Here is an 11,882-nt window from a genome sequence, read left to right as displayed (position 1 = left end):
CTGCCGTTGTTTTTTTATTTTCTAACTGCGTACGTTATTTGTTTGTTTTCAATATACGACAGTTATTTTCTAGTTTTCTGACTGCTGCTGGTAGCCATCGTTACTCTGTGTCACCCCTATATATTCATAAGGGCGTTTTCTACCCTTAAAATTAATTTTGAAATATTTATCTTCAGAAGAATTGCAGAAAATGTTTACACTCTTAGTTCTAGTTTCTTAATAATAATTGTTAGAATCCATGAGGGGTTACATAGAACTCATAATTAAACATTGGATTTACAAAGATAATTTTTCAATTTGAGGTACTTAAAAATTTTTTATTCAAAAGCAAAGCAAATGAAGTAAACGGCTTTTGGGCAGATATAAAAAGATACGTGTCAGATATTTTTCAATGTACTACACGTATGCACAGTCTCAGGAAAATCGGCGTATGACACTTGGGTAGCGTTACTTGTAAGTGTATCTTTACCTTTCTCACCATTTGCATATTTTTGTGTTTTAATTCTTTTTATATTATCTAAACATTTTATATTATTTTAAATAAATATAGAATGGTGATACTTACTATTCTGTGCAATTGTACGTATAATACATGTTTTTTTACGATTTCTAACTGGACATTTTACGCGTCTTCTCTTGTGTTTTATATTTACATGATATTTATGATAATTACAAAAAAATAATATATATCGTGACATTTTTCACTTAATGTGATGCAATCGCGTACAAACGAAACGAAACGATTTTCATTAAATGTAAACCGAAATCTTATATATATTACGCAATATCTTATGCAATATTGCTAATAAATATGGAAGGTGCCGGTCCCGCCAAATTATAAGTTTGTTCGCATAGCAGGCTCCCCCCCAACATACTTCTCGCTCCAATGCGATCCTATTGGATTATTTGGATATAAAGATGCCTTTATATGATAACATCAAACGTGTCGGCGCAAAAACTCATTGCGCAAATGTTAAATAAAATAGATTTCAGCTTCTTGCTGCTAATAATAAGATGAATCATACGAATAAGTCGAGATCAAATGAATATTAGCACATATTAGTACTGAAAATTTAATATTAATTATAATCATTATATTTATTATATTTATTAATATTATTAGCCACAAGAAGCTATTTTCTATCTTATGTGACATCTGCGCAAACGTAGATGCTTGACGCTTGATGCTACCATGTAAAGGCATCTTATGGCTCCTGCACACCAGCGCGATGACGCGACACGCGATGCGCGATATCCAATGAGCGTGCAGCTTTTCCGCACGTTATATCCGTCGCACTATAGAGTGCGACATCGCAAAAAAGTTGACCAAGTTTGAAGATTTGTAGCGCGCGACGAGCGATTTACTGCGATCCTATCTATAGATGCGATGTCGTTATAAACAAAGAGGATCTCTTTGGTTATAAATAAACGTGCAACGACATCGATCCGAGAGTGATATTGTCATTAAATTATAGAATTGCAATAAATAGTAAATATGCAATAAATTAGGTTAGGTTTCGTAATCGCGCATCGCGTTTATATGAATAGGTAGAAAATCCTATTCTCGCGATTCGTCGCATATCGCGTGTCGCGTCATCGCGCTGGTGTTACTGAGACAGAGAGAGAGATTGCGGTGGAACGAGTTAAACAATATTTAGATTATGTGCCGACTGAAAATACAATGGGCACTAATCAACCTTACGCGTGGCCTAGTCAAAGTGTTGTGGAATTTAAAGAAGTTGTATTTATGTACAGGTAATATTTTCAAATTTTTTGATAAAGATAATGCACGATTGTAACATTTGGTAAAAGAAATTTTTGTAATTATATTCGCAGGAACCATTTAGTGCCATCGTTGAAAGAGATAACATTCGTTACTCGACCAGCGGAAAAAATAGGCGTCGTTGGTCGCACCGGTGCTAGAAAAAGTTCGTTACTATCTTCGTTGTTTAGACTGACAGAGATCAGTTCTGGGAGTATATTAATCGACAACGTGAATATTCAAACGTTACAACTGAACACATTAAGGTATTCATAAACTTGCAAAAAATAATCATTGTATGTTAACAGTTGTAAAGAAAAGAAAAACATTCCAGATCTCATTTAGCAATTATACCTCAGAATCCGTTTCTCTTCTTGGTTACTAATCGAGAGAATGTGGATCCGTTGGATCAGTATACCGATATGCATATATATACAAAACCCTCGAGAAATGTAAAGTGCATTCTTTAGTTTATCGATCGGATGATTTGGATGCAGTCTTGGATGAAGACGGTAGTAATCTCAGCACTGGGCAGAGACAATTGTTCTGCTTAGTCAGAGCTGTGCTACACAATGCGAAGGTACTTCTTATCTGTAATATTTGAGAAAGCAATTGTTCGTGTATTAATAACTTGATATTCATTTATCTCTGTGAAATTAGTCTCTTTTTCTTATTTTCTCATTTGCTTTGCTTTTGAATAAAAAATTTTTAAGTACCTCAAATTGAAAAATTATCTTTGTAAATCCAATGTTTAATTATGAGTTCTATGTAACCCCTCATGGATTCTAACAATTATTATTAAGAAACTAGAACTAAGAGTGTAAACATTTTCTGCAATTCTTCTGAAGATAAATATTTCAAAATTAATTTAAATATTTTTTTTTAATTTGCATTTTTTTAAATAATGGGAAATGTCGTTAAGTTATAATCTTTTAGGTATTCAAATTTTTAAAAATTTTTGTAATTATTATGTGATAAATATAAAACACAAGACGATACGCATTAAATGTTCAGTTAATAGGAATTTTAAGAAAAACATGTATTATATGTATAATTGTACAGAATAGTATCATTATTATATATTTATTTAAAGTAATATAAAATGTTTTCATTGTGCAATAATATTGTACGTATTAAGTGCATACAAAAGCACATAACATATTAATTTGATTTTTGGCAGGTTAATATTAATATAAAACGTAAAAAATCTAAAGTTTTTACACAGCGCTTTTTAATTTTCTTGTCAGTTAAATTCTTGCATCAATGCGTTAATTTCTGATTACTTATATCTAAATAATTAAAATTACTTTATTTTTATAGAAAGTAAAGACGATTTTTTGGCAATTGTTAATAGTTTAAATAGAAATAATCCACGCATTGTTCTGAGAGACATGATCACAAAGATTAATATATTAATATACTTTGACATAGTGACAAATATAATACTAAAATATAATACTAAATATAATACTAAAATATAATACTAAGTATAATACTAAAATATAATACGAAATATAATACTAAATAATATTGAAGAGAGAATTTACTCTGATTTGATAAATTTATAAAAACTGAAAATATATGAAAAAATCAAAATAAATAGCTTTGCGCAGTGCAGCTTTTCTAACTTTCTTTTTTATAAAATTCTCGCAATGTAATTTAACTTTTAGCTTAATATGTCATATAATTAATTTCACATATTGCACTTGTAATCATGAATATATATTATCAATAAAAGAATTGTAATAACTACACAGTACTGCTACTCTACATATAATATAAATATATGAAGAAATCAAAATAAATGACTTTGCGCAGTGCAACTTCTCTAACTTCTTTTTTTATAAAATTCTCACAACGTAACTTAACTTTCAGTTTAATGTGTTGAAATAATAAAAATGAGGTATTCTACTTATTTTTTGCAATTGCTTAAATACAAGTAATCTACGTATTATTTTTGAATAAAAAATTAAAATATTTCCGATTTGACTAAATAAATATTTTCTGAAAAAATATTTATTCATTTAGTGACGCTTAATTTTGCCAGATATATAGTTATGGATCCACGTTTTAATTTGAGCAACGGATCGATTAAATAAGCACTTATTTTTTTCTTTTACACAGGAAATTTTTTTTGTTAGATGGCAGCTGTGAAGTGGTAATTTCTTTTTGAAATTCTTTCAATATTGTATTACGTTCTTCTTCCGTCCAACGTCTTCTTTTTGTTATACCAAATGGAGATGCTACAAAATAAATTAATTATCTATGAATCAGAATAAATATTTCTATATAAAAAGCAATAATTTACTTAAATTTTATTTAAATGTTTTTTTATTTATATTACTAATACAATAAAATTACTTTAAAATTCTCTTCAGAGTACTGACAAACTTTCATTAATAAGAAAATATTAAAATTATAACGTCATAATTATAAGAATAAAAAGAAATAGTAATACAAAAATAAAAAAATATAAAATAATATAAAAAATACAAATAATATAAATAAATGTATAATTAAATTAAGCTAATGTGTGTGGAACCTTTATCATTTATCATTATTATTTTTTAATTTAATATTGTTATTATGTACATTAAAATTCTATCAAAAAATGCATTATAAATAAAAGCTTAATATATTAATATACTTTGACATAGTCACATGAAAATATAATACTAAATAATATTTAAAAGAAAATCCACTCTGACTTGATAAATTTATAAAAACTGAATACAATATGTGAAAATGAGAAAATAAACTTACTACTGCGACGTTTCTTTATCTTTGGGGAATAAGTTTCGTCAGAATCATTGTCATTATTCACTATTGTATGGTTTTGATGCACGATTTTCTTTTTTACAGATTTTTGTTGTTCATCTGTTACGCTAAGAAATTTTGGTAATTTCCTTTCTGTTCGTAATAAAGAAGGCTTATATATATACATATATATATACGTGAACTTATCATACATGTTTCGGCATCGTTTTCCGATTCTGCACTCGAAGTATCTTTGTTTGTTTCTTGCATCTCTTCCTCTTCTGTTAATAATAATACAATATTATGATAATTATTATATATGTATATATATATGTGTAAACCAATTCTTGAAACTAAGGGCTAATATATACTACAACCGCGGACGTCGATGCATAAAAATTGAGTAAAGCAGAATGAACACAATAATGAAACGTATTCTCAATTTGAATCCATTTCAATGAATATATCATATTCATACTTTGATTTAATAGGTTCCAAACGTAACGTTTCATTGTTGCATTCATTATTACTACTTTTATTTCTACACAGACATCCATGATCGTGGCACACATTAGCCTTAATTTCATAAGTTTTGGTTTATACGGACTTTTGTCTGATTTTTTCTTCTAATTAAATAGATATATTAAGAATGCAGAAAAGTTTAAAAAAGGAATACAATAATTAATATATTTTATACAAAAATTAATATATAAAAAGTACTTGTGGCATATATATAATAAGATAAATAGTGTATATACCTGAATCACTATTATTAGATTGCTGTTGCTCATTTTCACCTAATGCTGCTTTAAGAAATTTCGTCATACGAACTATCTCTACAGCTGCTATTGACTGTCGATAATGGCGTTTATGAATTTTCTCGTGATGTCCTATAAAGTTCGCCAAATCATCCACTTCATTGTCAGATAAATTTAACGTAATGCATGTTGTAGCAATATGTTTACGTAATTCAGTACCTCTTAAAGAATGTGGTATTTGTGCATCACATTTTTTAGAAAAATATCGCATAAGGATACACGCTCTTAAATATTTGAAATGGCGTTTGGTACTACTAGGTATGCCAAACACATACGGATTTTTTTCAGGAACATTTGCATCCTTTCGCTGGTTCAAAATTAGTTCAACACATTGAACTAATTCCATGTCTAAAATCACAGGCACTGTACGTCCCAATTTTCCACGAATTAAGAATCTTACGTATTTATCAGCAACTATACTAAAGTTATATGTGGGTAATTATTTTGCATCATATACAATATATATAATTTAATTACACGCACAAATAAAATTTATAAATAAATAATAGTAATAATAATTTTTAGCTGCTGTAATTTTGTGCCTAATGATTTGTATAAATCTAAATGGGTCTTTTTCGTTATTCCTTCGCGAGTATTAAAATCTTCAATAGTAACCCGTTCTATTTCTCCTGCTCTTCTTCTATCAAAAACTTGCATTGATATAACTGTTGCAAGTTCTAGCCATGTTTCGTATTTAAATTTCTTCTGAAGTTTTGCATACAATGATTTTCTTTCGTTATTTAGATATGAGTGTAATTTTTTTATATCTTCCATAGATGGAAGCATAACTTTTTTCTGTCTTTTATTTTGTGTCATATTTTCTTCTACTGTTTTGTTTATAGATATACCATAATCTTTATGTAATCAAGAGACACGGTAGTGTCTCGCGACCAGTTAAGGGCGTAGCCCTTAGAGACACCGTGTATCTTAACGCGAGTCGGACATTTGAGTCTTTATAATATTTCGAATTCTCAATAACGGCTGAAGCAATCGAGTTTATACTAGACTTAATCGATAGATTGAGTTTGAATTATATAATAAAAGTGTCTTTATTTCTGCTCTACGTGATTTGTAAGCAGAGATATATAATTGCAAAGTCAAAATATGAAAAATTTCTTTTAAGAAACGTCCCCGTCATCATCGACCACGCAAACATAGTAGTATCGTGCTACACGTATTCACACGTATACAACACATGCGCACACATATATCACACGTACACAACACATGAATAGATGCATGTATTGGAAATGTCCATCTCGCACGTTTTACAACAGACGGCGATAGTATGTCGCTCCATGATCCATGATGGGTATATGTGTCAGATCAGATGTCAGATTTGATGACATGTAACCTCTTTGCATGTAACATGTATGTAGGTTACATTCCCTACAATGTCATGTTACATATTAGTTGTAATTATATAGAATCCACGCGTATGGAAGAAATGGATATTCTACTAATCGACTCAAATTTTTGCCAAGATGTATATAAGCAAATAAAGCAAATGCAAAAGCTAAACGATAATGCTCTCGATTTTAATTCTATATTAAATAGATTAGAACTCGCGACAGTAGATATGTATAATAAACTTTATTCACTAAGTAATATCATCAGACAAGTCCAATTACATCAAGAGCCTTCTGCTGACATTAATTCAGTGGTATCTTTTTTTTATTGAACAATTATATTATTCAATTTATTATATTATATTCTTTAGTCTTGCTGCGTTTGCATGATTCTGCAATACATAATTAACTAATAGGAACTACATCTGTTTTATAACTAATATTTTTTCAGCGTGATCAGGTCACGTCATGCATTGCAAATAATCAACGATTGTTGAAAGAATATAATTTGTCTGCTGAGAAATTTGATCATATTTGCTTGATTGCTACAAAATATAAATACGCGGGAAAACTTACAGGTTTTACTAGTAAATATGTATACACTCTGCTATCACCGAACCATGCTAGCATATATGTGGCAAATTTTTGGCTGCACTTAGAAATGAATTTCAGTAGGCCAACGAAAATCAGCATCAATTGTAAAGGAGTGAGAATTGAAAATTAATTATATTAAAATGACCACGATTGTAATTGACTTAATAATAACGAATATTTAATTACAACAGAATGTGACAAGATTATTAAATTAATCTCTATGATATTTTAAGGGAAACAGGATGTACAATATACAACTTTGTTTAATAAATATATATATTCTCTTAAGACGGAAAAGTATAAAATGTTGTAACAAACGTTTTTGAATAATTATGTATAATACATAATACATATCATTATACAAAATTTTTGCGTATTCCTTTATTCACTATAATATAGTTTCTATTGTTGAAAAAAGGTATTATTCAGGCTTATGTGTCGAGTTTTAAGAAAAGAGCTATTACAAACAAAATTTGTGATCACTTTAATATTTATGAAAAATAGCAATACACATACATGCACACAAGTTCACATTTAATTTTTTTACGATTTACTATTCAACGTTATGTTCGTCTTTTTACATTGCAAAATTTTGATTCATAAAAGGGATGATTAAATTAAAAGTCAATATAATAACAAAAATGATTATATTAATATGATATAAAATAATTAAGATAATTACTAAAATCCACTAGACATGTGCAAAATGTAGTGATAGCTTGACGGAAAAAAATATTTATTTGTATTCCATTTTCTTTATATCTTCAGTTTTATATACTATAAAATTATAAATTTATTAATATCTATTAATATTTATTAATTAATATTTATTATATTTATTAATATTTATTACTATATTATTGAAAAAAAATTGATCAAATTAATATAGATCATATCACAGAATTATATTCCGGCATAACTCTCTTAAACAGATGTTAGTGATAAATATTAGTAAATCAAATCAAGCTTTTAAGTCTAATTATATATATATATTTAATAAGAAAAATATTTTTTATATTTTACTTGATCAATTAAAATTATATATGATCATACGGTACAATAAAATATCATTTACACAATTATATTGTCATATAAAGCAATAATATGATTCCAAATAACGAGTACTCGAACGAGATACTTTATAAAGTAAACTGCATTAAAGTAATATATGCAGTAATAAAATATATTTTATATTTATCGTATATGATATTACGCATTTGTGCTAATATGATAATACGTGTTCTAATACATATCTTTTAAAGCTATGATATCAAATATTATTTGAAACATGTTTGCAAATAAGGAAAGAAATGATTTAAGATATTGAAAATACTTCTTAAATTATGTATAAACATATATATAGAATCAAGTATCTTTGATTAAAGCATCAAAACGTCTAAACAGTAAAACATACACAGAGTCATGGCATTGCGGTAATGTTATTATATCATATATTGTACAAAAATGAATGATATAATCTTTAAAAACTCACCTTTAAAAAAAGGTAAAAAAAGGCGACCAGTTAAGGGCACGCCATTAACAAAAATTATTTATTGCAAACCCATGTAGAATCCTATCCTATTGCAAACCCATATAGAATTCTATGAAAAATTAATCATTGCAAACCCATGTAGAATCCTATGAAAAATTAACCATTGCAAACCCATGTAGAATTGTATTAAAAATTATCCATTGCAAACTTATGTAGAATCCTACATTGCAAACCCATGTACAATAGAATTGTATGAAAAATTATCGATTATAAACCCATGTACAATCGTAACAAAAATAATAAAATAAAAAAAAAATTGCGACAAGTGAAAGTAGAAACTTGTAACAGTGGAAAATTAAAGTTGCAGACATATATATAGTCGTATAATGAATCAGTAAAAATTTAAATTTGCAAATGTAGAATCGTACCATAAAAAAACTTATCTTTTAAAAAAAAAAGATAAACAAGATGTGCCAAGTCCATTAATATAAAATAAAAAGAAATAAAAAAATTGTAGTTAAAAAAACTGGGCGCGCTGCTAAGTTTCAAAATTACAATGCACCTTAAAGTAACATTAATTAATTTAAACACAAAACATATTTTAACTGCAATGAGTTTAAAAATAATAATTTAATTTTAATATCATTAGAATATTATTTAGCACCTTAAAGTAACATTAATTAATTTGAACACAAAACATATTTTAACTGCAATGAGTTTAAAAATAACAATTTAATTTTAATCTCATTAGAATATTATTTAGCAGCGCGCCCAGTTTTTTTAACTACAATTTTTTTATTTCCTTTTATTTTATATTAATGGACTTGGCACATCTTGTTTATCTTTTTTTTTTAAAAGATAAGTTTTTTTATGGTACGATTCTACATTTGCAAATTTAAATTTTTACTGATTCATTATACGACTATATATATGTCTGCAACTTTAATTTTCCACTGGTACAAGTTTCTACTTTCACTAGTCGCAATTTTTTTTTTATTTCATTACTTTTGTTACGATTGTACATGGGTTTATAATCGATAATTTTTCATACAATTCTATTGTACATGGGTTTGCAATGTAGGATTCTACATAAGTTTGCAATGGATAATTTTTAATACAATTCTACATGGGTTTGCAATGGTTAATTTTTCATAGGATTCTACATGGGTTTGCAATGGTTAATTTTTCATAGGATTCTATATGGGTTTGCAATAGGATAGGATTCTACATGGGTTTGCAATAAATAATTTTTGTTAATGGCGTGCCCTTAACTGGTCGCCTTTTTTTACCTTTTTTTTAAAGGTGATAATAAATAACTAGAAATTAACGCGTTGATGCAAGAATTTAACTGAAAAGAAAATTAAAAAGCAGTGCTGAGTAAAAACTTTAGATTTTTACGACTTAAGTTAATATTAACCTGTTAAAAATCGAATAAAAAGGTTACGTGCTGTTGTGCTCAATATTAACAATATTATTGCAATGAAAACATTTTATATTATTTAAATAAATATAGAATGGTGATACTATTTTGTGCAATTGTACAATTACATTACTTATATTATATATACATTATTTATATTATATATACATTATATATATTTTTTGTTTGATTTTTAACAGGTTAATATTAATATAAGTCGTAAAAATCCAAATTTTTTAATAAGCACCGCTTTTTCATTTACTTTTCAGTTGGGGAAAGCATGCTATGCGAACAAACTTATGATTTGGCGGGACAGGCACCTTCCATATTTATTAGCAGCATTGCATAAAATGTTTAATATATATAAAATTTCGGTTTACATTTAATGAAAATCGTTTCGTTTAGTTTGTACGCGATTGCATCACATTAAATGAAAAATGTCATGATATATATTATTTTTTTGTAATTATCATAAATATCATGTGAATATAAAACACAAGAGAAGACGCGTAAAATGTCCAGTTAGGAATCGTAAATAAACATGTATTATACGTACGTAATATATATATCGTGACATTTTTCATTTAATGTGATGCAATCGCGTACAATATAAACGAAACGATTTTCATTAAATGTAAACCGAAATTTTATATATATTAAACATTTTATGCAATGCTGCTAATAAATATGGAAGGTGCCTGTTTCGCCAATAAGTTTGTTTGCATAGCATGCTTTCTCCAACTGAAAAGTAAATGAAAAAGCGGTGCTTATTAAAAAATTTGGATTTTTACGACTTATATTAATATTAACCTGTTAAAAATCAAACAAAAAATATGTATAATGTATATATAATATAAATAATGTATATATAATGTAAATATTGTATATATAATGTAAATAATGTATATATAATGTAAATAGCGTATATATATTGTAAATATTGTAAATAATGTATTCTACTGTTTCTGTTTATAGATATACCATAATCTTCTTGTACTAATTTTAAAGTTTTCTGTAGCATTTTGCATTTCTATATCATTAGCTTTATGCATTCTGTTATTAGCAAATTACCAATTTGTTTTAAATATGTCCCAATATTTGACGCAACTGATGGTGCACCTTATTTTTTATTAATATCATCAAAATAAGCTACTTTATTTACTGCTTTAAGACAATCATCGTATATGTAAGGATTATATATATCAGATACTCTGTTATGTTAGAGTTATATTCTTTCACTGCGATAAGAAACCTTTCTAATAATCAAAGTTTAGCACGTATCATATCTTGTTGGTGTTGATGATTGTATTTGATACATAATTTGTTCGCAAATGTTATTAATAATTTATCGTATTTAATACTTTGTGTAACATCATCTTCCCTCAAAACTGGGAATAAAAATTTTTTTACTATCTCACTTGCACATTCATGGATTCTACCCATCACAGCACGTCCTAAAACTTGTACATTTCTGCCCTTGGATTCTCCTACACATTCTTTAAAATGATGCCTGATATTATTTTTAGTGAACCATCCTTTACACTTTGCGCAACTTATTAAATCTTGTACTGTTTTGCAACTATTTTTGGCAGGCCTTCGACAAACAATTAATTCTCCCGTATTTAAGGAAGGATCCGTATTGTGTATGAAATTCCCTTTCTTTCTAATAGACTCTATAATTTGTTTTCTT

The 11,882-nt window shown here is 27.4% G+C and overlaps 2 protein-coding genes and 1 pseudogene across 2 annotated transcripts; 1 reads left to right on the top strand and 2 right to left on the bottom strand.

Moving 5' to 3' along the window:
* Positions 1–1,295: 1,295 nt before the first annotated feature.
* Positions 1,296–2,484, top strand: LOC114936376 (ABC transporter C family member 14-like). Its single transcript, XM_029309552.2, has 3 exons — positions 1,296–1,755; positions 1,837–2,028; positions 2,097–2,484. The coding sequence occupies exons 1-3, from the start codon at positions 1,682–1,684 to the stop codon at positions 2,230–2,232; spliced, it is 402 nt and encodes a 133-aa protein (XP_029165385.1). The 5' UTR covers positions 1,296–1,681; the 3' UTR covers positions 2,233–2,484.
* Positions 2,485–4,524: 2,040 nt separating this feature from the next.
* LOC146719870 (uncharacterized) lies at positions 4,525–5,773 on the bottom strand. Its single transcript, XM_085489430.1, has 3 exons — positions 5,278–5,773; positions 4,717–4,800; positions 4,525–4,544 (listed from the first exon to the last, which is right to left on the bottom strand). The coding sequence occupies exons 1-3, from the start codon at positions 5,681–5,683 to the stop codon at positions 4,525–4,527; spliced, it is 510 nt and encodes a 169-aa protein (XP_085345556.1). The 5' UTR covers positions 5,684–5,773.
* Positions 5,774–5,806: 33 nt separating this feature from the next.
* On the bottom strand, positions 5,807–11,882 carry LOC146719869 (uncharacterized; annotated as a pseudogene).

The sequence above is a fragment of the Nylanderia fulva genome, unplaced genomic scaffold (assembly GCF_048542155.1).
Source record: "Nylanderia fulva isolate GAGA-0341 unplaced genomic scaffold, ASM4854215v1 Scaffold83, whole genome shotgun sequence".
Taxonomy (NCBI): Eukaryota; Metazoa; Arthropoda; class Insecta; order Hymenoptera; family Formicidae; genus Nylanderia; species Nylanderia fulva.
Note: the sequence above shows the minus strand (reverse complement) of the source record. Positions and strands in the feature narration are given on the sequence as shown.